The sequence below is a fragment of the Protopterus annectens genome, chromosome 5.part1, assembly GCF_019279795.1.
Source record: "Protopterus annectens isolate FY-2018-M chromosome 5.part1, PAN1.0, whole genome shotgun sequence".
Lineage (NCBI taxonomy): Eukaryota > Metazoa > Chordata > Ceratodontiformes > Protopteridae > Protopterus > Protopterus annectens.
Window position 1 is genome coordinate 71,871,111 of NC_056736.1, and position 27,500 is coordinate 71,898,610.

The 27,500-nt window shown below is 43.3% G+C and overlaps 1 protein-coding gene across 7 annotated transcripts in view; it reads right to left on the reverse strand.

Annotated features, from left to right (window-relative positions):
• HIPK1 (homeodomain interacting protein kinase 1) overlaps window positions 1-27,500 on the reverse strand; it is a 1,001,014-nt gene that overhangs the window by 909,686 nt on the left and 63,828 nt on the right. For all 7 annotated transcript variants that reach the window (XM_044072892.1, XM_044072895.1, XM_044072893.1 and 4 more), the window contains one exon: window positions 23,957-24,080. In XM_044072892.1, the coding sequence (XP_043928827.1) occupies window positions 23,957-24,080 (124 nt within the window). The remainder of the gene's footprint in view (window positions 1-23,956; window positions 24,081-27,500) is intronic.

Genomic DNA, 27,500 nt, shown 5'->3' on the forward strand with positions numbered 1-27,500 from the left:
ATCCAAGCTGTATTCTGCTGAAATAGCTGATGCATGTATCTTGATGGAGGAATAGGACAGGCCTGTATGGAAGAGCTCCGCCAAGTACTCCAGGATGTTGGCTATGTTTACCAGTGTCACATCTTGCCCCTTTGCAGTACTCCAGATGAGATATCTTTTCCATTTTGCTGCATAATTCTTTCTTGTTGAAGGTCTACGAGCCTCCAAGATTATGTCTTTAACCCTTTGGGATAAATTTGGGTTAATTGCTGTTATGTAATGTTCCAGGCAGTTAGCTGCAGAGTTTTAGGTTTGGATGCAGAATGTTGTAGTTGTTCTGTGTCAGCAGTAATGGGATCAGGGGCAGTGTCCATATTTGTTCCCGGGACATGCTCCTCAGCAGTGGATACCAATGTTGTCTTGGCCAGTCTGGGGCTATCAGAATGATCCTCGGACGTTCCTCTTTGATCTTGAGAAGCACCTTGTGCATCAAAGGAAGTGGTGGGAATGCATATGCTGTCAGGCTTTTCCAACTGAAGGATAGGGAGTCCACCTTCCAAGCAAGTGGGTGGTAGGTCCTTGTGCAGAATTTCTTCAACTGGTGATTGAATGGGGATGCAAACAAGTCTATTTGTGGCAATCCCCATTCTCTTGTGATAAGCACCTTGTGCATCAAAGGAAGTGGTGGGAATGCATATGCTGTCAGGCTTTTCCAACTGAAGGATAGGGAGTCCACCTTCCAAGCAAGTGGGTGGTAGGTCCTTGTGCAGAATTTCTTCAACTGGTGATTGAATAGGGATGCAAACAAGTCTATTTGTGGCAATCCCCATTCTCTTGTGATGGTTTTGAAAATGTCCGGATGCAGCATCCATTCGTGGGCATCTGTTGTAGTTCTGCTTAATATGTCTGCTAGAATGTTTTCCTTCCCTGGTACATAAATTGCCTGTTACTGAATGTTGTAGCTCAGAGCCACATCCCATAGGTCCAGTGCCAGCCGGCATAGAGGGTATGAGTGTGTGCCTCCTGTTTGTTGATGTACCACATAACTGTGGTGTTGTCTGTCCTTATCATCAACTGGCCTTCTTGGAGAAGAGGTCTGAATGCCTGGATTGCCAATTTTACTGCCATCATTTCTTTTAGATTTATGTGCAGATGCAGCTGGTCTTGAGTCCATAGGCCTTGAATGCACTTGCCCATCATGTGTGCCCCCCAACCGAGGTCTGAGGCATCTGTCGTGATGATTTGTCTTGGTTGACTTTTGCAGAAGGGCAGTCCTGTGTTTGATTGACAGGCCTGAGCCCACCATAAGAACTCTTGCTTCAGGCATGGGATCATTGGAATTTTGGTTTCTAGGCTGTGCTTGTGCTGAGACCACAAATTCTTTAGGTACCACTGTAGCTTTCTCATATGAAGCCTGGCATGAGGGACCAGTATTATGCAGGATGCCATAAAGCCTAGAGCTTGTAGCACTTTTCTTGCAGTTAGATGGCTCTGCTTTGTTAATGCCAAGAAGTAGAGAGGAAGTTGCTCTTTCTTTTCTGCAGTTAGAAATGCCATTTGTTTTGATGTGTCCAGTTCTGCACCCAGGAAGGTTATTCTTTGGGATGGAATCAGCCTTGACTTTTTTGTATTGACTGTATATCCCAGAGCTTGTAGCAGGTAGATGACTCTTTGTAAGTCTTCTGTTAGTTTGTTTTTGTTGTCCGCTTGTATCAGGCAGTCGTCTAGGTAGGGATAGATTTGAATTCCCTGAAGTCTGCAATGAGCGATTACTGATGCCAGGCATTTCGTGAACACTCTGGGCGCAGTAGATAAGCCAAAGGGCAATGCTGAGAATTGATAATGCTCTGATCCTGCAAGAAAACGGAGGTATCTTCTGCAAATTGGTCTTATGGGGACGTGCAGGTATGCCTCCTTGAGATCTAGAGTTACCAGCCAAGACTCCTTGCCCAGCATGGGAAGAAGCTGCTGTAGGGTCAGCATTTTGAATTTTGGAACAATGAGGAATGTGTTTAAAGAGGACAGGTCTAGAATAGGCCTCCATTTGTTTTCTTTTCTTGGAACCAGGAAGAGCCTGGAGTAAAATCCCTTCCCTTGCTCCATAAATGGTACCTTTTCCACAGCTCACATTCTTAATAATTGAGGTATTTGTTTTAGAGCTTCTGTCCTTTGAGAAGGTGGTAGGTTTGGCATTCCTCTCTTTCCTGGTAGAGTATGGAAATGGAACTTGAAGCCTTTGTCTATAGTCTGCAAAATCCATTTTTCTCTTGTAATGCAGTGCCAGTTTCTTGAAAATAATGTTAGCTTTCCGCCTAAGGGTGCTTCTAGTTGTTCCCTGGTAGGCGGTGCCACCGCCAAGTCACTGTGATTGAGTTGTTGTAGTGGTGGTGGCTGTATCCGTGCCTCGTTGGTTGTTACCCTGCCACTGGCGGCCCCTGTAGGCACCCCTGGATTGGTTTCTGCCTCTAGAGCGCCTATTCCTGCCTCTTTGTGCCTTAGAGGAGTCCGGAAAGGACCAATTCTTTGAGGGCCAATTCCTGCTAAACCTTGGAGGTTGAACTTGTAAGAAATCTTTTACTGTTTGCATAGATTTTGCTTTCTCTTCCATCTTTTTTAGTACCTGCTGTGCGGGGGCACCAAATAAATTGACCTTGTCCATAGGTGCATCCAAAAGCTTAGATTTGACATAGTCTGGTAACGCCTGTTCCTTCAACCATGCATGCCTCCTGATAACTGTGCCAGTCATGGCTGATCTAAAGGAAGCCTCCAGTGCATCATAGCCACATTTTAAAGAATGGTTACTAACCTGCTGTATGTTATGTAACATTTCTTGAACATACTTTTTATCTAGAGATTCTTCAGAGGACAGCTTTTTAGTCAACTGGTCAAGCATAAACTCTTGATATTGAATCATATGAAATTGGCAGTTCAAAGCTCTAGCTGACAAAGTAGCAGAGGTGTAAACTTTTACCCCATCTCTCTAAGGACCTGGATTCCCTTTCAGAGGGAGGGGTTTTAGAAGAAGTAGCTGCTACAGCTTTAGGGCCCTGGGAGATAGTCTCTGGATCTGCAAAAGGGGCCTTATATAAGTGGTGATGAGTGTCCGGGACCCTGTAGTACCTATCGGGCTTAGCAGGAGCCGGAGGCAAAGTATCAGGAGCAGTGCAAGCATCATTAAATGCATCATCAACAACAGATAGAACTGGAGGTATAGCTAAAGGCCTATACTGTGGCAAGTGTAGAAAGGTCCTAAGCCTTTTTCTAGAGTCTGAGAAATCTTGGCCTGCCACTGAAATTGTTCCCTCATAGCATGCAAGGTTTCCCCAAAAGAAAATTCCTCAGGAAGAGAGGCTGAAGGGATGGACTCCTCAGCATCAGAGTCTTCGTAAGGAGAATAAGAAGCCTCAGGAGGGTCTGTATGTTCTGAGTCATCAGAGGAATCATTTGTGGCTACTGGCTCAGGGGGCTCTGCTCTAGGCCTCTTTTCTGGAGGAGGGAGAGAGGCCCTGTCTGGATGAGGCTGGGCTCCACGAATTAAATAGATGAGATCCTCTGCCAAAGAAAGCATATGGGAGCTGGTGCTGGGCCTGTGAGACGGGGGCTTGGCAGGCACAGGTTTGATTTTTGGCTGCTTTAGCCCTGGCAAAGGCCTTAATAGACATAGCTGGAGGAGGCCTAGCAGCTCCACGTGCAGGGGTAGAAATATCTAGGGGAATGGTGTCTGATAAATCCTGTGAAATCGCAACAGAAGGTTGGATTTCAGAAGCAGTTTCTACCAGGATAGAAGAGGCCTCGGTAGCAGGCAAGTTATCGGCTGAAGAAAGAACCGCTTGCTCTGTTTCGGCCGAAACTGAGACACTCGTGGTTTGCTTAACCGCGGTTTCGGCCGAAACCGCGGACCGCGAGTGTCGGTCTTTTTCTTTGCGCTTTTTGGTTATTTGCGTAGTCGGAGGATCCGACGGCATAATGTAGGCAAAATCGGAGCCGAAAATCTGCTCAGCAAAGTCCGAGCGACGTCTAAGCGTCCGTCGGTTAAAAGAAGCACAGGCTAGACAAGCTGCTACGTCGTGGTCTGGGCCTAAACAATGTATGCAATTGGAGTGGAAATCTTTATGAGGTATTTGTTTCCCACAAGATAAACAGTTATTAACTTTCTCTGACATCGGCTGAGGCAAGAAAGAGTCCCCAACGGGGTACTTAGCTTTATAGAAGTCTTCGAAGTAGTATTCGGTAGTAGTAATCTCTGGATCTGACCGACCGGCACTTGCGAACAGCTTCTGCTTCGGGCGCCACGCGGCAAGAAAGACTGAGGAAAATGGCGTCGGCTGATGCCTTTATACCCGAAGAACTGCCGCAATGACGTCGGGTGAAGTGCGACACCAGCCAAAGCCAGACCCAGACTTTGGAATCCGGCCGACCGAAGGGCTGCCTGACGACAGGACAACCCATTTGTAAAGACTGCAGATGCATCCTTGAAGGACATCTGTGGTGTTATCTGTCTTTATCAAGAGTTGTTCTGGCAGGATAAGGTATTTGAAGGCTGTCAGTGCATTCTGTACAGCTAACATTTCTTTTTGATTGACATGCAGGTGAATTTGTCCTGGGCTCCATTTGCCTTGAGTGCATTTGCCTGCCATGTGAACCCCCCATGCATAGTCTGATGCGTCTGTTGTCAGGATTTGGGTGGCAGGGTTGAGTGAAAGGGAGTCCCTTGTTGCGGTTGCAAGCCTCTGCCCACCAAAGGAAATCTGCCCTTAGGCAAGGAATAATAGGAATCAGTGTTTCCAGGTCCTGAGAATGTTGACACCAGAGACTTTTTAAGTACCAATGACGTTTCCTCATATGCAGTCTTGCATATGGAATTAGTAGTAGAATGCAGGAGACCATGAACCTTAGGGCTTGCAGTACTTTTCTTGCAGATAGCTAGGTTTGGGTGGACAGTAGTTTGAAGTAATTTGTCAAATAAACCTGCTTTTCTGGAGTGAGTAACGCCATCTGGGAAGTTGTGTTCAAGCTTGCTCCCAGGAATACAATCTTCTGGCTGGGCACCAGATGTGATTTCTTTTCGTTGATGGTATACCCCAGAGAAATTAGGAGTCCCTTTACAAACGTCAGGTGCTGAAGTGGGAATTCCTGACTGTCCGTCTGAATCAGGCAATCGTCCAAGTATGGATAAATTTGAATATTTTTCTGCCAGCAGTATGCTATGGCTGGAGCCAGGAACTTTGTGAAAACCCTGAGTGCAGTAGATAAGCCAATGGGAAGTGCAGAGAAAGTGCAGTTGTGTACACATCATAAATGTAGATGTTAGAGTGTATTCACTGTTGCAGTCATTACATTTGGGTTATCTGCTTGCAGTAGCACTCAGTCAGCCTGATTAACAAAGTCTTGGGTCCTGCGTCGGATGCTGTCCCTTCTTCCATGACGACAGGTCGTCAGGGATATAAAACATGCAGCCGACGCCATTACATCAGTTTTTCTTGCCCCAGATGTATGGTGCCCCCCTAATGGGAAGCAATTAAATCTATAATTACAATGGTATACCTCCAACAAAAAAAGCAAATACACCAAAAAGCTTTTTGAGCATAGTAAGGAAAAGTAGAGGTATAGCCAAAAAAAGAAAGGGGGCTGGAGGGAGGGTAACCAGGACTGCAACAGTGAATACAATTGAACATCTACATTTATGTTAAGTGTACACAACTGTACTATGTTCTTCGTGTTTCACTGTTGCAGTCATTACAGTTGGTTAGATTCCCAAAGCTAAGGTTGGGAGGAGGAATTTAAATAAAATTAGGACCAGCTATAAGACCCTGCAAGACTGCAGTGGCAAAGCCAGCTCTGGATTTAGAGAAAACTGGCAAATGATAATGCTTCGTGAATGTATGTACAGAACTCCAGGTAGCAGCTTCTAGGATGTCCCTGGTAGGAACGCCCCCGAGAAAGACTGTGAAGGTAGATGCAACCCTGGTTGAATGGGGTCTGATGCCCTGTGGGATAGGTTTCCCATGGTGCTTATAGCAGAAATTAATGCAGTGACCTATCCATTTTGAAATGGTTTGCTTTGAAATAGCTTTCCTCTCTGTCCCTGCAGCAAATGCCACCAGCAGTTGTTCAGATTTCCTTTGAGGTTTAGTCCTGTCCAAGTAAAATCTAAGTTGTCTGTGCACATCTAAGGAGTGCAGTACCCGTTCCCCTTTGCTCTGTGGGTTAGGAAAGAAGGTAAGCATATGAATGGACTGATTAAGAGCCACACTGGATAGCACCTTGGGCATGAAGGAATGATTGGTTCTGAGGGACACCCTGTCCGCATGAAAGATGATGAAAGGCTCCACTGCCATAAGGGCCTGTACTTCAGATACCCTTCTTGCATTAGTGATTGCTAAAAGTAAAGCTGTTTTCCAAGAAAGGAGTTTTAAATCTGCAGTATCAGCTGGCTGGAAAGGAGGAAGAGTGAGTTTCTCCAAGACAAAGTTAAGGTCCCGGGCTGCTCCCTGTTTGGCCTTAAATTTTTTGCCCCTCTGAGGAACTGCTTGAGCAGTGGGTGAGAGAAGAGGGGAGGCTCTGTGCTGTAATGAGCTGAAATGGCTGAGGTGTGAATTTTTATTGAGGAAAAAGACAGGCCCTTGTGAAGCATCTCAGGTAAGTATTGTAAAATCTGAGGTAAATTGGGCACTGCTGTGCTCATCCCTTGAGATTGGTTCCAGGCACAGAATCTTTTCCATTTTTCAGCATAAGATTTTCTAGAACTAGGCCCCCTTGCCTATAAAATGACATCCACCACTGGTTTACTGAGGGATGGTAAAGGAGAGCTTAGGTAATTAGGCAGGCTGCTAGGTTCAGTGTTTGAAGCTGAGGGTGCGGAATCTGGTTCTCCTGCTGAGACAGCAGGGTAGGGGTCTGAGGCAGGTGCCATGGGGCCAACAGTGACACACTGCACAGGAGGGGGTATCATTGTTGGCGTGGCCAGGCTGGTGCAATCAAAATCTTCCTTGGTTTGTCTTGTTTGATCTTTAGTAGTACTTTGGAGAGCAGAGGCCGAGGTGGAAAGGCATAAACTTTTTCCAGCTGGACAGAGCATCCATCCAAGCTTGTCTGTGGGGAGTCCTTGTGCAAAATCTTTCCAATAGATAGTTCTGGGGGGGAGGCAAACAGGTCTATATCTGGGCTCCCCCATTTGCTTGTCAAAATGTTGAAAATCCTTGGTTCCATTTACCACTCATGTGGGTCCATGAGGTTTCTGCTCAGTCTGTCTGCCAGTGTATTTAGTTTTCCTGGCACGAATTGAGTTTGTAGATGCACTTGTTACCTCAAGGCTGTGTTCCACAATGCCATGGCTACTCTGCAGAGGGGGGGGATGTGTACCCCCCTGCTTGTTTATGTACCACATAACAGTGGTGTTGTCCATCTTTACCACTAATTGTCCAGGAAGAATGTGGTCCTTGAAGGCTGTCAGAGCATTCTGTACAGCTAACATTTCTTTATGATTGATGTGAAGGTGCATTTGAATTGGGTTCCATTTGCCCTGAATGCACTTCCCTGCCAGGTGCACCCCCCCATGCACTGTCTGATGCGTCCGTTGTTAGGGTTTGGGAGGCAGGAGTTAGTGTGAATGGTAGTTCCTTGTTTTGGTGGCAGGCCTCTACCCACCAAAGGAACTCTAGGTGAAGACAAGGGTCTATATTAGATCAGCGAACGCTGATCGACCTTATGTAAGTGAAAGCTTACAATCTCGAACTGTCAAATCAGCGATTTTTTTCCTAGGGAAAAAATAAATAAATAAAAATCTCTGATCCAAAACACATACACACAGCACAAGCACACCAAACAAACAGAAATCCACACACATACACCTAAAAATCGGACACCTAAAAAGTACAGTTTTGTACCTACCATAAATGTAGATGTCCGATAGATATGCAACTGCAGTCATAACATATGGGTTGTCCTGCCTCAGGCAGCCCTCGGTCGGCCGGATTCCAAAGTCTGGGTCCGACGTCGGCTGATATCGCATTTCTCTCAGACATCAGAGCGGCTGGAGTATATAAGCATCAGCCGACGCCATCTTCTTCAGTGTTTCTTGCCCCAGATGCCAGGTGCCCTCCAATGAAGGCTGTAATCAAATTGGAAGACAAAAATAGGTTTCCAGACAATAAATAAGCAATAAACAGATACACCATAACAGATATCCCCAGCTAAGGATAATAGGGATAGGAGTGGACCCAAGGCATAGAGGGGAAGGAGGGAGGGAAAACCCGACTGCAGTTGCATATCTATCGGACGTCTACATTTATGGTAGGTACAAAACTGTACTATGTCCTTCAAGAATGCAACTGCAGTCATAACATATGGGTTGAATACCATAGCTTAGCTGGGGGAGGTGGTATGCTCTAGGAAAATGATGGTGTAGCTATCAATCCCTGCAGGACTGCCGAAGCAAAACCTGCTCTGGATCTGGAATATAAAGGGAGGTTGTAGTGTTTGGAAAATGTATGCACGGAGCTCCATGTGGCAGCTTCTAGAATGTCTTTTGTAGGCATCCCTCTTAAAAAGCTGCAGAGGTGGCTGTAGCTCTGGTGGAGTGTGGTCTGACATTGGCTGGCGCACACTTTCCATGGAAGGAATAACAGAATCTGATGCAATGTCCAATCCATTTTGAAATTGTCTGTTTGGAAATTGCTTTTCCTTGTATTCCAGGGGCGTAAGCTACAAAAAGCTGATCAGACTTCCTACTGGTCTTGGTTCTGTCTAGGTAGTAGCGAAGTTGTCTGTGTATGTCCAAGGTATGTAACAGTCTTTCCCCTTTGTTCTCAGGATTGGGAAAGAAAGTAGGCAGGTAAATTGCTTGATTTAAAGAAACCCTGGATACCACGTTTGGCAGTAAAGTAGGGTTGGTTCATAGGGAGACCCTGTCTCTGTGAAAAGTTATGAACGGTGGTATTGCCATTAAGGCCTGTAATTCCGAAACCCTTCTTGCTGAGGTTATGGCCAGCAGGAAAGCTGTCTTCCAGGAAAGAAATTGTAACTCCACAGAAGCTGCTGGCTCGAAGGGAAGTAAAGTCAATTTTTCTAGGACAAAATTGAGGTCCCAAGCTGGTACTGGTGCCTTTCTTGGGGGCTTTATATTCTTGATTCCTCTAAGAAATTGCCTTAGCAAAGGATGTGAAAACACAGGTGGATCAGTGTTGTATCTGGCTGAGATAGCTGAAGCATGTATTTTTATGGAAGAGTATGACAGTCCGTTATGTAACATATCTGCCAAGTATTCCAGAATGAGAGGGATGCTCAAAAGTGATGCATCATGACCCTTGTTGGTATTCCAAATGCTGAATCTCTTCCATTTGGCTGAGTAAGCCTTTCTGGTGGATGGTCTGCGGGCTTCTGCTAATATCCGCTGAACTTCCTTGGAGAGAGGTAAATTGAGGTTATTTATGGGATTTCCCAAGCTGTTAGCTGTAGAGTCTGGATGTTGGGATGAATAGTCCTGAAGTTGTGTTTGAGTCAAAAGTTGAGGCCATTGTGGAAGGGCCCACGTTTTGTTGTGACATATGCTCCGTAGTAGTGGGTACCAGTGTTATCTTGGCCAGTCTGGAGCTATTAGGATCCCCTTCGGTTGCTCTGCCTTGATCTTTAATAACACTGTGGTCATCAGTGGCAGGGGTGGAAATGCATAAATTATTAGGGAGTTCCAGTTGAATGAGAGGGCATCTACTTTCCATGCTTGTGGATGATATGTCCTTGAACAGAACTTTTGTAAGTGATGATTGAGGTGGGAGGCAAATAGGGCCACGTCCGGCCTGCCCCATCTCGAGGTGAGTCGTATAAAGATGTCTGGATGTAGCCTCCATTCGTGGGGGTCCAGGAAATTCCTGCTTAGACTGTCCGCCAGAACATTGTCTTTGCCTGGAACAAACTGGGATTGTAGCTTTATGTTTAGACCCAGTGATTTTTCCCAAAGATTCATTGTCAGTCTGCAAAGGGGGTAAGAATGAGTGCCCCCCTGCTTGTTTATGTACCACATCACAGTGGTGTTGTCTGTCCGTATTAGTAGGTGGCCTTGTCGAAGTTGTTGTCCAAAGGCCTCGATGGCATGCATTACTGCTAGCATTTCTTTTTGGTTGATATGCAGATGTGTTTCCTTTGGGGACCATTGCCCTTGAATACATCTGCCCTCCATGTGCACCCCCCATCCAAGGTCTGAGGCATCTGTGGTCATTGTCTGTGTTATCTGAGGTTTTTTGAACGACATGCCTGTGTTTAACTGGCTTACTGTGGCCCACCATAGAAATTCCTTTTGTAGACATGGAATGAGTGGAATAATTGCTTCTAGGTTGTTGCTGTGTTGAGACCATAAGCTTTTTAAGTACCATTGAAGCTTTCTCATGTGTAGTCTTGCTAGTGGGACCAAGAGAATGCAGGATGCCATGTAACCCAGGGCCTGTAGGAAATTCCCTGCAGTCATCTGGGTGAGCTTTGCTAAACTTAATGAGTTAACTTCTTTTGCTTGTCTTCCGTCAGGTAAGCCATTTGAGAGGCTGTGTCTAGTTTGGCTCCTAAGAAGGTTATTTGCTGGGATGGCTGAAGTCTTGACTTTTGAAAGTTGACTGTGTATCCCAGAGCCTGTAGCAAGTGTATGACATAATCCAAGTTTTTTGTCAAGGTTAGTTTGTTGTCCGCTTGTATGAGGCAATCGTCCAGGTACGGGTAGATTTGAATCCCCTGGAGCCTGCAATGAGCAATTACTGATGACAGGCATTTCGTGAATACTCTGGGCGCAGTAGATAAGCCAAATGGCAATGCTGAGAATTGATAATGCTCTGGCCCTGCAAGAAATCTGAGGTATCTTCTGCAGCTGTGTCTGATAGGGACATGCAGGTATGCCTCCTTGAGGTCCAGAGTAATCAGCCAAGACCTCTTGCCCAGCATGGGAAGGAGTTGCTGTAAAGTCAGCATTTTGAACTTTGGTACTATGAGAAAAGTGTTTAGAGCGGACAAGTCCAGTATTGGTCTCCATTGAGTTTCTTTTCTTGGAACAAGGAACAGTCTTGAATAAAACCCCTGACCTTGTTCTTGTTGTGGAACTTTTTCTATTGCTTTGATCTGAGCAAGCAGAGAAATTTGTTTGATAGCCTCTGCCCTCTGATTTTGTGGAAGGTTTGGCATGCCTTGTTTTCTTGGCAAGGTATGAAAGTGAAACCTGTAACAGTGGTCTATAATGTCCAGTATCCATTTGTCTTTTGTCAGTTTGTGCCAATTTCTTGAAAACAGAGACAACTTTCCGCCCAAAGCAGCTTCTGTTTGCTCCTTGGTCAGTGGAAGTAGAGGAAAGTCATTGAGCTTGTCCCTGCGGGGCAGGAGAAACCCCTGTGTCACTTCTTTGGTTTGCGGTTTGCCATTGTCGTCCCCTGTAGGATCCTCTGTATTGCCCTCTTCCTCGGGCACGCCTGTTTTTACCCCTTTGAAATCTTTCAGGATTAGGAAAGGACCAGTTTTTAGAAGGCCAGTTCCTGCTGAATCTGGGCGGCTGAACCTGGAGGAAATCTTTGACTGTCTGTACTGACTTAGCTTTTTCCTCAATGGACTTTAACACATCGTTAGCATTAGCACCAAAAAGCTTGTTCTTTTGCAAGGGTGCATCAAGAAGTTTTGCCTTAACATGATCTGGTAAAGGTTGTTCTTTTAGCCATGCAGGTCTACGAATGACCGCCCCTGTCATAGCTGCCCTACATGAAGCCTCCAATGCATCATACCCACACTGCAAAAAATGATTGCTAACTTGCTGAGAATTATGCACAGCGTCCTGCAAAGACTTCCTATCTAAAGGTTCAGGAGAGGCCAAACTTTTCTGTAAATCATCTAACAGGAAATCCTGATATTGAAACATGTGAAAAAGACAATTGAGAGCTCTCATAGATAAAGTAGTGGAGGTGTAAACCTTCTTCCCCCATCTCTCTAAGGACCTTGCTTCCCTGTCGGAAGGCAAAGGATTTTTGGATGTGGTAGCTGAAACCCCTTTAAGCCCCTGGGAAATTGTTTCTAAATCAACAGCATGGGCCCTAAATAAATGAGAATGGGTTTCTGGAACCCTATAGTATCTGTCAGGCTTGACAGGAGCGGGAGGAAGAGTATCAGGGGTAACACTGGAGTCAAGAGTATAAATCATCCAAAACATCAAGCACAGGAGGCATAGCTAAGGGTCTGTGTTGAGGCTTTTTGAGGAAGGTTCGAAGGCGCTTTCTGGAATCAGAAAATTCCTGGCCTTGCCACTTAAAATGCTCCCTCATGGAATGCAGAACTTCCCCAAAAGAAATATCCTCAGGAGGGGAGGCCGAGGGAATGGAGTCCTCTGCATCTGAATCCTCATAGGTCTGGAAGGGCTCTTCCTGGCTTTCAGAGGGAACAGAGTCCTCAGAATCTTCATCTGAGGGCAGAGGGTCAGGGGGTTCAACCCTGGGCCTCTTTTCAGGAGGAGGCTGGGATCCTCTCTCAGGATGGGCCTGGAAGCCTCTGATCAGAGAAATTAAATCTGCGGCCATGGACATGATCTGAGTTTCAGGAGTAGTCTGAGGTAAGTTTTTAGCAGTAATATGTTTGGACTTGCTGGCTGCCTTGGCACGTGTGTAGGCCTTGATAGACATGGACATGGGAGGCCTAGCCGCTCCACGTGCAGGAGTTAACCTTATCAACAGCAATGGTCTCGGGCATTTCCTCGGTTTCGGTATCCGGAGGAAAATCAATAACTGGCGTCGGAGTGGCCTCCGGAATCGGAGGTGTCGGTAATGCGGTGTCTTCGATTCGGAGCGGTGGAATAACCGCCTCAGAGGGAACCGGAGCACTCGCGGTTAGTTTTGGTGTCGGTTGAAGACGTGGGCCGAGGATGTCGGTCCCGGTCTTTTCGTTTCTTAGGAGTCTGCGTTGTCGGTTGTTCCGACGGCATTGTATAATCAAATTTTTCGCCGAAAAAGTCTTCAGCGAACTCCGCCCGGCGCCTGAGAGTGCGCTTGTTGAAGCGAGCACAGGCGGCACAGGCCGAGACGTCGTGGTCTGGGCCAGGGCAAGGGAGGCAGTAAGAGTGGAAATCCTTATGAGGTATTTGTTTACCACAAGACAAACAATTTACTTTTTCAGTAATTTCTGACATCGGCTGAGGCAAGAAAAGGTCCCCAACGGGGTACTTAGCTTTTCTGATGACTTCGGTTTCGAAGAATACAGGAGCTGACCGACCGGCACTTGCGAACTGCTTCTGCTTCAGGCACCACGCGGCAAGAAAGACTGAAGAAGATGGCGTCGGCTGATGCTTATATACTCCAGCCGCTCTGACGGAGAGAAATGCGACATCAGCTGACGTCGGACCCAGACTTTGGAATCCGGCCGACCGAGGGCTGCCTGAGGCAGGACAACCCATATGTTATGACTGCAGTTGCATTCTTGAAGGACATCTATGCACACACCACTAACTATCCGCTTACCTTAACCCAAACCCTAAGGTCCGTCACTATCGCACACTCATCTCACCCGCTCCCTAACCCTAACTCATCTAAACCCGCCCTAACACTCACATCCACACAATCGCACACTTACCTGAATCATACCCGTAACTTTCCACCACAGCACTGAAAATACCGAAGCAACAGAGATGGACAACCAAATTCTTTCCCTAGGAAAAAATTCGGGTTTCTGTTGCTTCGATATTTTGAACATTCGCTTAAATAAGTTTGATCAATCAGCGTTCGCTTGTTTAAGCGTTCGCTGATCTAATATAGACCCGTAGACAAGGAATGATAGGAATCATTGCTTCTAGATCCTGAGAATGTTGACACCATAGATTGTGGTTTCCTCATATGCAGTCTTGCATATGGAATTAGAAGAATGCAGGAGGCCATGAACCCCAAGGCTTATAGTATTTGCCCTGCAGATAGTATGGTTTTTGTGGCCACTTGTTTGAAGTTGGTTGTCAAGTGAATTTGTTTCTCTGGCATGAGGAAAGCCATCTGGGAAGTTGAATTCAAGCTTGCTCCCAGGAATATAATTTGTTAACAGGGTACCAAGTGTGATTTATTTTTGTTTATGGTGTACCTCAGACAAGTTAGCACCCTTTGTACAAAAGCCAGATGATTCAAAAGTATGTCCTGGTTTTCTGCCTGAATTAGACAGACAATCATCCAGGTATTGGTGTATTTGAATATTTTTTTGCCTGCAAAATGCAATAACTGGAGCTAAGCACTTTCTGAATACCCTGAGCGCAGTAGGTAAGCCAAAGGGCAGTGCAGAAAACTGACAGTGCGTGTAGCCTGCTTTGAAGCATAGGTATCTTCTGCAAGATTCCCTGATTGGGATGTGCAGGTATGCTTCCTTTAAATTTAGTGTTGCCAACAAGGCATCTTTGCTTAGCATAGGAAGCAACTGGTGAAGAGTCAGCATCTTGAATTTTGGAATCACTAAAAAGGTGTTTAGAGTAGGCAGGTCCAGGACAGGACGTCATGAATTGTCTTTTCTGGGTACTGGGAAATATCTCAAGTAGAAACCTTGTCCCTTTTCTTCTTCTGGTACCAACTAAATAGCCCCTATGCTTAAGAGAGAATTTGGGCCTCTGCCCACTGATTTGGAGATGGATCTGGCCAACCGCTTGGAGTTGGTAACTTGTGGAAGTGAAATCTGTATCCCTGGGACACTACATTTAAAACCCATTTGTCCTGGGTAATGAGTCCCCAGTTCTTTGCATGAAGTTCAATCTTCTTTCCCCCCAAAGGGGCAGTCAGTTGAGAAGTGCTTGGAAGTTTTAAAAAGAAGTCAGAGAGAGTTTACCATAGGGGGGAATTTTATTACTCTCAGATTTGGAAGTGGAGGCCCCCACTGCTTAGTCCTGTGCGTCCCCTGGGATTGAAGCCTGGGTGCTCTGCTGGATCTGGGTATGGACTGAGAAGGTCTGGAAGAGGCAGGAAAGGACCAATTCTTAGAAGGCCAATGTCAACTAAATCTTGGAGGTTGTACTTGTAAAAAAATCTTTTACAGTTTGCATAGATTTAGCTTTTTCCTCCATCTTTTTAAGAACTTCTGCCCTGTTGCCAAACAGGCGGTCCTGATTTAAGGAAGCATCCAGTAATTTCACTTTAACATGATCTGGCAAGGATTGCTCCTTAAGCCAAGCAAGCCTTCTAAGTACAGACCCAGTTACCGCAGCCCTGCAAGATGCCTCTAGTGAAATCAAAATCACACTGCAATGTATGTTTACCAACTTGTTCAGCAGAATGCATTAAATCCTGCAAATTCTTATTTTCAGTACAATCAGGAAACATAATTTTCTGTTTAAAAAATCCAATAATATGCAGCTGATACTTTAACATATAAAACTGGCAATTCAAGGCCCTAATGGCAAAAGTTGCAGAAGTGTATACCTTCTTACCTCATCTATCCAGCCCCTGGAGTCTCTATCAGAGGGGGTAGGATTTTTGGCAGTAGTAGCTTTAATGCCCTTGGGTCCCTGTGAAATGATTTCAGGATCCGCAGTAGGATTTTTGAAAAGGAACTTGTGAGAGTCAGGAACCCTGTAATATCTATCAGGTTTTCTGGAAGCAGAAGGTAGAGTCGGGGGCCATGCTAGATTCCGAAAAGGCATCAACAATGTCCAGTACAGGAGGCATAGCTAAAGGCCTGTGCTGGGGCAGGAGTAAGAAATCCCTAAGCCTCTTTTTAGAATCAGAGAAATCCTGACTTTCCCAACGAAAATGCTCCCTGAGAGTATGCAAGGTTCCACCAAAAGAGAAATCCTCTGGGGAGGGGGAAACAGAGAGAATAGAGTCCTCAGCATCAGAATCCTCATAGGTAGACAAGGGTAAATCCTGGTCATCACAGGAAACAGAAATTTCAGAATCCTGGTCAGAAGTATCATAAGCAAACTCAGTCCAAGGTCTCTTAGAGGGGGAAGGTTGGCTTCCCCTGATTAAAGTAATAAGATCTTCAGTCATTCTTATCATTCGTTTTTTTAGGCATAGAGGCCTGACCATGCGGTCTGGGCATCAGTTTTCTAGGCATGGTTTGAGTTTTAGGCCTTGAAGAAGATGGCGTCGGTTTAATATGCAAGTCAGTAGGCCTGAATCCACCCTCAGAAGCCGGTGCCTGCACAGCGGCTCGGGACCTACCCAAGGTAGAGACATCCGCAGGTTCCACAGTTGAAGCATCTCGCAGCATACCGGACTCTGAATGGGTCTCAGTAGTAGCCTGCGAATCTGAAGTAGCAGGTATCAGGGGCTCGAAAGTGCCTCACTGAGTACCGGCGAACTGGGCGGCCTGTCTCTGTCTTTATCTTTGCGTTTTTTCGGAATGTTGGTAGTAGAATGGCTTACCAAAGACATATCAGGATAATTGAACCGAGCACCAAAATATTTAGAAGTGCAAATATACAGACGACGGATAGTTCGTGGTTTAAATAAGGCACAAAACAGACAGCGAGGTACGTCCGTGGTCAGGGCCTAGGCAAGGAATACAGTACAAATGAAAATCTTTATGGAGGTATTTGCTTTCCACAAGAAATGCAATTATTTACTTTTACTGACATCGGTTTAGAGCAAGAAAAAGTTTTCCCAATGGGGTACTTAGCTTTTAGTTGAAGACTTTGGTTCTGAAACTCGAAAAAGAAAATTTCAGGAGTCGGCCGGCCGGCACTTGCGAACTGCTTCTGCTTCGGGCACCGCAAGGTAAGAAAGACTGATGTAATGACTCCGGCTGCATGTTTTATACCCCTGATGACCTGACGTCACGGAAGAAGAGACAGCAACTGACGTAGGACCCAAGACTTTGTTAATCAGGCCGATTGATGGCTACTGCAAGCAGATAACCCAAATGTAATGACTGCAACAGTGAAACACGAAGAACATCACCTGACAACTCAGATCTCTCATGACCAGGGTAATAGAAATGTATACTTTCTTGCCAAATCTATCCAGAGTTCTACCCTTTCTAATATTAGGTTAGGAATTTCTACAGGTGCTGTTGCCGGCTCCCTTGTGACCTGAGGAAACCATATCAGAGTCTGCAACAAAGTTCTTGAAGAGATTTTAAGGGAATCCAGGACCCTATAAAAGAAGTCTGGCTTCCTAGGGACAGGTGAGTAGGAGAACAGCTACAGACAAGAGTCAGAATCATCATCATTCACAGCCCACAACACTGGATAAATAGCTAGAGGTTTGTGCTCAGGAAGTATAAGAAATTCTCCGACTTTTTTTTTAGATTGTGGATAATCCGCAACCACCAAAATGAAGAACTCTCTTATCTTGTGAAAGGACTATCCAAAGGTAAAATCCGCCAGGGGTTAAGTTGAGGCAAGGTTTCTTCAGACTCACGGTCAGCATACGATCCTGAAGAAATCTGGTCTACATATATTAGCTCTTCTTTATAACAGCCATAAGAATCAGAAGATTCTTGGTTGGCACTTCCCCTTTCACCCGAAGAACCCATAGCAGTGGTCCTACCAGGACTGAGCTGTCTGGATCACATGAAATCCAGGAGATCCTCAGCCTTAAAAGGTCTTGTGGGTAAGCCTGGTGTGACATAGCCCCAGAAGGCCTAAGCTGAAGCAAACTGGAAACAGTATTCTTTTTTTGGCATTGGGTGTGGCATCGAATGTTGTCAGCATGGCACACAACCTGCTGAGGCTTCCAGTCTAACTAAGGATTCCTCTGAAGCTCTGTGGACACAGCCCTCCTCAAAGGTAGGAATGGAATGGGAGTTGGAAGCCAGGATCTGCACAGCAATTAATGACCATCTGACAGTCTGAATCCTTTGGTCCACGTGGATGTTGAGGTGGTTGACAGCACAGCTAAGTCCAAAAGGGTCTTACTAAACGCTTTAGCCACACACTGTTAGCAGCAACTGTGAAAGAGTCTCTTCTCCTTTGATGATCACAAAGCCTGGGTGGACTACTGGATGACACCAGTTGTTGATTGTCTAATACCCTTTGTGTCTTCAGACACTTCTACAAGGGAACCCTGACATAGCCTGATAGATGCCATGGTGCATGAAGGCCACCAACTCTTCCTTACAGCTCTAAAACATTTTGCAAGGACACAGTTCTACACTTTTAAACTGAGGAAAAGAAAAAATCATTCCCAAAAAGGGTACATACCTTGGCTGATCTATGTTCTGTCTTGGAACTGATCAACAACAGTGCAAAAGTATAACTGGCTTGGATGGCAGGGAAGAACTGAAAATACGGTGTCAGCTGACAACCCTTTTACCCCACCATCAGTAGGGAGAGATTCGCTGGGCCAGGAAGATGGGATTAAAATCTCTGGTGTTCGGGCAGGCCAAGGGCTTTGCCAGCAGGAAATTCCAAGGAATTATTACTGCAACAATGAAAGACAATATACATCTGGGTATTAATGCTACACTCCAGGATGTTTCAATGATGGGGCTGAAACTAAATGTACAAAAACACTGCACCACATTCACAAAGCTAGAGAAAAAATGTCCGTCAGTGCCACTTGGGTGGCACAGTGGTATAGCAGTTAGAGTTGTCGCCTCACAGCAACATGTTCTCCGGTTTCATTCTTGGCTGCGGTGTCTTCGGTGCGGAGTCTGCGCATTTTCCCTGCATTCGTGTCAGCTTCCTCTGGGTGCTCTGGCTTCCTCCCACACTCCAAAGACATGCAGTAGGTGGACTGGACACTTCAAATTGGTCCTAGGTGTGTGTGTGTGTGTGTGTGTGTGTGTGTGTGTGTGTGTGTGTGTGTGTGTGTGTGTGTGTGTGTCTGTGTGGTGTGCCCTATAAGGAGGGTTGGGCCTTGGGCTAGCAACCTGAGCCAGTAAAACCCATAACTGCTACAGAAACGACAAGTACTGAAAAGTGCTCATTGCATGTACCACAAAGTGTGTAAATGGGAAAGAGCGAGAGATTAGTGCCACTTCCTACTAGTTTGTGGTCTACATAAGCCAAGGCACTCCCTAGCACTGGAAGTAAACCTGCACAGCACTGATGCAGGATTTTTGTGCAGAAATGCTCTGTTCTTGCACTGCAGCATCCACTGCAAACTAGCACTGAGAATTGGTTACGACTTTTAAAGGCTGGTAAACACTTTGTGCTGACACATAAAAATGCACTCAAACATTTATCAGCTTTTAAAGCTGTTATCTGTCAGTGGGGTACCCAGCTTTTGACTGTTGTCTGTGTGACTACAGTACGAGTCTTACAGCTTCACGTTCCTACAATCTTTTCCCTATAACTAGCAGTATATTAGAGCATAATTATGACTGGATATTTTCAATCATAATTAACAAGTCATGTGTTCTCAACATGGATTTCAAGATTCACCTCTTAAGACTGGTCTAACTCTCTCAAGTTGAATTTCTTGACATCCACATCTCAAATACAAAAAAAAAAATTGATTGCCATCTTACCATAATCATAATCCACCATATTACTATATTCCTATTACCACGATTGCCATTTTTGTTCCACCACTGTATTAGTTTATTTTGTGGAGGCTTTTCCCCAGTGCCCCACCCAAATGAAAAGAAAAAAAAAGTCTGGCCCAACACCTCCAGCAGCATTAACCCAGTTACAAAAAAATATCAATCAATCATCACACCATTCACTGGGTGTGCAAACGCCAAACCAAGACAGACAGACAGACCGTACCTTAGCACAGACACATTTGTAGAATATAGCATGCCTTTTCTCCTGCTCTCATACTGCCCACCTATATATTACCATTACACGTGTGTGTGTGTGTGTGTGTGTGTGTGTGTGTGTGCGCATATAAAGAGAGATACACATGCATGTATGACCACAAACAATGTATATATGGCCATATACTCATACGTGCTTGTGCATGTAAAATGCACACACCTGTATATACTTCAATTTATTTAAGCATTTGTTCCCAGCTCTATGGGCTGGTTAAAATAACACTTTTATCAACATTAAAATAATTGTGAAAATGTTCCCCAATTTTGACATTAACTCTGAAAATACAGATTCCAGACAGAAACACCAGTTAAAGTCCCTTTACCACATTTCCAAATATCTTAATGGAAGTAGTAGTCAACAGATATGGGCAAGGCATTTTTTAATTTGCTAACAGATCCATTTCTGAAGTCAAAAAGTGTGCTATAAAGTGTGCTGTTAACATTGTTTACTGTTTGATTTAATGTATGCCTACCTCCCTCATACACAAATGAAGAAAAAGATTAAACACATAAACACCGCTGTAAGAATATTCAAATACACAATTAAGTTTTTATTACCGACGATTAAACAATAAAGCATTAAAACAGTGGTAGGAGTAAGCAACAAGGCATGTGTAACCCAAGACATTAAGGGGCCTTATACTGTACCCTATAATACGACACCCAATAAACATAAGCAGAATGTGCCTGAAGAGTTCAGGACAATCAGTCAATCACCCATGTCTTGTCCAGTATTTTCTTTCATCTCTCGATGCGAGGCCGATTGGTACATACCCATTCAAAATCCTCTTGCGCTACTATATTACTCATGCTACCAACATCAGGGGGGGAAAAAAAATTCTGGTGAAATATTCTTCACATTAGACAAATGGGTCGTTCTTGATCTTACTCCACACCACACACACACACACGTTTGTGAAGTCAATGCAATGTTTTCTGGTCAGGATTTTAACAAAGGTTTTTCATTTAAAAAGATAGCCGAATAGGAGTAACAAATTATGGTTTTATTTATTTGATTATCAAGGTTATAGTGGCAGGATAGCACCCCTTGCAGCATGTATTTGCAGGGACTTGACTTCACGTTTCGTATCAGTAGAGTATTTGGTGTGCAAAGTAATGTTCCATGTACAGTTTAGAATTCAGATCTATTTTTCTACTAAAGTCTTATATTTACATGGGTGGATACGTGGAATGTAACGGTGAAGATAAGACCATTTCATGTGTTAAAGGCAAGCATTTGTTGAAGAAATTCTTATTCAGGAGATGGAGCTTCCTTTTCACAAGCTAATCTTCTCTTCCGTTTTACACCCTTACACTGCATTTTAAGATGCATATAACCTTCAAAATGTTAAAAAACTTATACCTGCAAGTATCTTCTTAATCTTTAGCTTTACAGCTAGCAATGTTTATTACTGACACTGCCCAAGCCAGAAGGCTGCCTTAAAGTCAACTGCTCAAACCACATAGACGTGCAAATCATGCACGGTATATTACATTATCGTCCCCAACACTTGTGTTATCCTGCTCAATGTAATTTGTCTTTATTGCTGTCCTAGATAAGTTATGCACTGTCATCACCCACAAGCCCATAGGGAATGTTACTAGTTAACTAGTACAGAGTACATTAAAAATTAGACATGATATGCACTGTCATTTCCCACAGCACATAGCAATTTTTTAAAACTTTGGTAATTACTCTTGCTGTTTTCCTGGTCTAATGTAAAATCATATATCATGCATTGATAATGCTGCAGGATATGCTCGTTGTACCTGATGACTTCAGCATGAGCATACAAATGAAATTAAAAATAAAAAAAAGTTGTGACACCATTTTATTTTGAAACCCAAAAACTGTAAATACAGAGGAATTTGGTACAGTTGAGAGGTATGCCCACAACACACCACAGTGCCACCCCCTCCAGATCATTTGGGAGCTGTGCAACGTGGAGAAAATGCATAATATTGTGCTTCTAGATCAACTCCACCAGAAGAGGGGAGGAAAGAATGGTGGCTATGCTAACCAAGGATGTTGCATAGCTACTTCCTATCAAGTAAATCAGGTCCATCCTAGGTAACAGAAGGAAAGACTCCCAAGATAATTCTCCTGGGCAGTCTCCCTTACGAGAACACACCCCTTATAAAGGCAGCTCCATAGAGTAACCTAGATATCACAACCAGCTTACAAGCACCTTATGAGACTGAAGTTCCTGTTCCACAAATACCTTTTAGGTACGACCTGGAATAAACTCTGGATGCAGCTATGCTCTCTACATGCCTTTCATTTAAAAAGGAAGAGGCTTTTCTTTCGGATACTGCATCCAGCTTGAAACCTACTGTATCACAACTGAGTGCAATCAGTTAAGTTATTCTGCTAAGGTGACCTTCCATACCTGCACCCAAGTTTTTTATCATTACTATTATTACTACTATTACAGAAGCACAAAAACAGCTGTGAATTTTTTTGACAGACCTAATGTTAAGGATATAAAATTTCAACTGATGGTGCACACCCAAACACTGAAGGAGGTATTCTCCACAGGTAAGACTACTGAGGAAGAAAACTGAAAGGTGAATGTAAAGGTAGATACTGGATTCTGTAGCAAGGTTAAGCATAAAGGAGGGATAAGTACAGAGAAAGTACCATACATCTGAAAAACTAGAACTGGGGGTGGGGTTTTCTCAGAAGACCCGCAATTCAGAAATTCTCTTTAATGAAGTGTTGGCCAGCAGAAAGGAAGAACTTCCAAAAAGACATTTTAAGTTTGAAAAATCTGCAGGGTAAAATGGGGCAAAGTTATTTTTTTCTAGCACAAAGCAAGCATTCTTTAACAGTGGCCTTAGGAGAACATACCTTTGACAAAGGCTCTGCATACCTATAAAGAGCTCAAGGCTGAAGAATTGGTACACAGACAAAAATTACATCCAATTGCTAGGCGGACTTGAACAAAAATGAGATCAAGTCTACAACTAAAAGTTTGGGCTGGATATACAAAAATAAATGAAATGGTAAAGGAATTTTAACTTTTTTCAGATAAGCCAGATAAGAAGCACATCCATTTAACCTTTGTTAGGTCTTAACAGAGTCTGGTTTCTGAAAAGTGTCAGTTATGCTGTACCACTCTAAAAGAGAAGGGCTGCTAACAAATAATCAAAGTGAAAACAACGTGCAGTTAGCCAAAAGGAATGAATATCTGGCTGCAGTCTGCCTGAAAGGTGAAGTAGGAAGTGTGTGTACAGATACAATGGAAGCTGGAGCTCCAACAAGGTGATGATGTAGCTGTGAGAATGATCATTAACTTGTGCTGCCTGGCTTTCTGTATGATCTCCATCATAAGAGGAAACATACTTCAATACTAAGTAAAGACGTCTGCCCTGTGCAATGCTACAACCACAGCGTAGTTCTACGCTATCAGATCTGCAAACCTTTCAAAACCACTACATTCACAGCTTCTGGTCTTCACAGTTTTCTGCATATCTTACACACAGTTTTTGTGCTGTACAATTAATAGCAATCACCATCCTTCTGCAGCAGAACACTACTGTAGTGTTTGCACTACTACACTTATACATTAAACAGCGACTTAGCTGCCAGGCTACAAGTCACCCTTCATTTTCTGAATATATTATTTTTACCTGGGATTCTTTGAACAGTTGTGATGGTGTACAGCTTAACAAAGGCATTCATTTTATGCTGGTTAACATTCTGCATGACGAATTTTATAAGACTTGTGTGTTTAAGGAGTTTTTTTTTCATATCATTAATTTACTTGAAGATGCACGAGTCCACCTGAAACACTGCACCTAACACAGAAACCATTTCATAAAGAATTAAAGATTACATAAACATTTAGCCTCATTATCCACTCCATCCAAGTCATACACATTTCTAAATCAATTGTGTATCTATATTTAGCAACACAGAGAACAACTAGAAGTTTGGGTTTATGACTTCTCCAGATATGAGAACATTTACCTAAAGTGCACTGAAATTCAAAAAATATAGCTGTTTGTAGAACTAACAAATCAGGAACTGTCTGTTCATAATGCATCAACAATACACAATTACAGCAAAAGAAATATGACCAAACATGTATCATAGCAGGGGAAGAACATTTACAGGGTTCAGTTTTAAACCAACTATGCCCAAGACCATCAAGGTGAAGTGCACATGTACACATTGCAGCCAGCAGAGCCCGCAATCCTGAAAATGAAAATGGTTCTGAAAAAACACTAAAGGCTGCCTTTTTTTTTTGCTTCACCTAATAAGCTTAATTTTCAACTACTGAGCCTTACCTACCTGATCATATTCAGAAGCTCCAGGATACAAGGGCCACCCAAGGAATAGCTCTGCTATGACACAGCCCAGAGACCACATATCAATTGCTTCACAGAATGGTAAACCCAGAATAATTTCAGGTGCCCTGAAACAGAAACATACGACTTAAGGTAAGTGTTTGTGTGTACCTACATATACTATGAAACCATTTTAAAGGTACTGTGAAGATTTACTTAACTGCATGTTTTCTGAAATCAAACAGGTAAACTGAATAACATAACATGATGTTCATCACTAGATCATAGTTGCAATAGCACAAAGCTATATGGGAAGTATTCTGCCAAAGACTGGACATATGTCCAGTATGTAAAAGCCTTTAAGCGCCTTCCAGGCCCACAATACATCCGAGACAGTAAGACAGTGTTCTAGCATAAAAGGATCACGTCAGTTGCCCTGCTAGACAGGGGTCCAGGGAAGTAAATACTGTGGGAAGAAATAGCCAGGGAATTGTTATAGGCTTGTATAGGCCCTAGGGCCGATAGCCTAGTACCAACCTATGAACCTATAAGGGAGACAAAAAAAATCACAGCTTTCTTGCCAAATTAAGTCTTCAGACTAACTTAATTGCGCCTTCAGTGTTTTGGCGGTCTGCTCGTATCACCTTTTGGGAAGATAAGTATCCCCTCTGGGGGCCTTCTTTTCAATTTTGAATAAAATTTGAAAAGAAAAATTTACATTTACACAAATCTTAGTTTGTTTTTTATATGGGGAGGCATACAAAGTCTGCTCTTATACGATTTGCCTGTATTTTACCCATAAGGCAATATAAAATCTGCTCAACAGCCTTAATATTTTTCATAAGAATCAACACCTCAAGGCCCTTATCCATTTGTGGACAGATAGTGGCTCGGCTTCCTCAACATTAATCTTCTGACTTCCAAAAAGAGAAAATCAGTTTAGAAGCCTTCAGAAGCTCTTCTGCCTCTTTCCACTGGTCACAGATGGACAACTCTGCTGAGGCTCTGTTGGAATCCTTGGGCAGTCCATAAGATGTTCCCAACCCCTTTTGTGCTGATCTGAGGGAGACCACTAAAAGTCTACAGCCTGGCACACCATCAAAGACCAGATGCAAAAAATAAGCACAGTTGCGTAAAAAATTGCTATAAAAATAGATGTTCAAATTCCACACTGCTGCAGAAACCTTTGGCTATATGGGCCGCTTCCCCACCTATGAAGCAACAACCGTTCTGCTTCAAAAGCTCTGGCTCCTGCCAAATCTTCCTTCTGCTAACGATTGGTCAGTACCAATCAGATAAACAGCAGCCAGAAAGAACTCAGTTCAGGACTTTCTTGCCCATAGAAAAACTATAAAAAACAACCTCATCCTGAATCACAGGCATAAACACAAAAACATTTAATATCCCCAAAACAACAATTATGCATAGAAAAGGGGGTGGAAGGAGGGGGTGGCTACTGTGGCAGTGTGAAATTCAAACATCTACTGCTATAGCAAGTTCTTACACAACTGTACTATGTTCACCATTCCCATTGCTGCAGTAGCCTTTAGCTATTTGGGTTGATTATCAAAGCTTATCCAACCTGGGAGGAGGAAGGAGAAGGGTGCAGGAGCCCCATGTGAATGGCGCTTGCAATGCTAGCTCTGGATCTGGGATGGGAATTCAGTGTGTAATGCTTTCTAAATGTATGTACAAAGGACTAATTAGCTATCTCTAGAGTGCTTTAAGAGTCCATCACTTTCAAGTACGCCACTGTAATACCCAAGGCTCTTGTAGCATGTGCCTTGATACTGCCTAGAACTGATATGCCACTGTAGGATTAACAAAGAACAATAGTGGAGGACAATCATCTAGAAATAGTTTGTTTCAAGACAGGTAATGCGACTGAGTTAGCCTACAGAAACATTTATATGATTTTGGAAGATAACTTGTTACAGGGAGCCATCAATAAGAAATTATAAGAGTATCTGAAAGTTTGAAAACTTTGTATTCCTGGGATATTCGGTATCCCCAAAGTTAAAAAAATGTGTTCAACCCCCCTGTGAGCCTTACAGTTGTGTCAACTGATTCGAAAGCCCAACCTTTAGCCATCTTTATAGACATGAAACTAAAAATGTTCTATGGTTTGCACCAGCATAGTTTGACTGATTTTTATTTTGACTGATCCTTGGGACTTTTTGGTCAAAATGGAGAAATTAGTTTTTGATCCTAATTTAGATATTTTCTCTGTAATTCCATAGTACAAGATTACAGTGGTTTGACAAAATTTTGACAGAATTAGATTTTTTTGTCCCATAATGATTTTAGATTAATTATGGAAAACATGGAATTGATTATGAAAGATAAATTAATATTTTTTTTCCAAGGAGAATACTACAAGCAGTTGGATGGGGTTGGCTACGGGTGATTAGTGTTCCTCTGTTTTTGCTAATATTGTACTGCTTTATTAGGAACAACATTTTGCATTCAGTTCTTGTTATTTTAAATATATAAAAGGATATTATCGTTTTTCAGATGACATCTTTATTGTATGGAACGGCCCTTTGAATATTATCAAACTTCTTATGACTTATATTTTTAACACTACAGATATTTTTTTTAGATACAAAGTAGGACTGGTGGAGACTCGTTTTTTTAGATGTCAAAATTTCAAAGGATATTATCAATAAGAGATATGTGTCCAGATTGTTTAGGAAGGAACATTTCTCCAATTCCTATCTACATTACAATAGCAACCATCCTTATTTTCAATAGATTAATACTGTAAAGGGTCAGACGGTGTGAGCAGCCTATATGACTACATTAAAGAAAGACTTAGTGAAGGAGTTCAATTTTACTGAAAGTTTGTTTTTAGCTAGAGGGTATCCCAAAGTACTCACTGACCCCTTTGAACGAGGTGGTTTTACAGGGATGGGGTAAAAAGTTTAGTCCTTTAATGAGTTTTACGGCATGTGAATCAACATGAATCAAACAGTATTACCCCCAATACTAATACACAGACACAAGTGGAACTTGGCAAGGCGAGTAATACGGGCCTGTATTTTGTTTTAAAAAATAATCAGGATACGAAGATGGTTCAGGAAATTATTACTAAATATTGGAACCTTTTTGCCGCTATGCCAAACAGTTTAAACGTGTACACTAGAACAGTGAAATTTAGTTTTAAAAGAGGTCCAAACTTGAATAGTTTTTAAAATGACTGGTCATCACTCAATGACAGGTCTAGAAAAGGGTAATTTAAGTGTGGGATGTGCCCACAATGTCCCTTTTCTGCAAACAGCATGGAGTTGCATTTACCCAGTTTGAAATTTATATTACCAACAACAGGTAACTGTGAGGCGATATACCTGGCCTATTGTTTACACTGCTTCTTATATTATGTGCAAAAGACAGAGCATAAAGAAACTTTATTTAGGCATTCCTGTTATTGTAGTCAAGCCAATTTCAAATTTTGGGTTTTGGAACAGGTGAAACTCGGGGGGGGGGGGGCCTGGAAAACTAGACTGGAGTACCGGAAACTTATCTGGCAACTGAGTTTGGATGCCTGC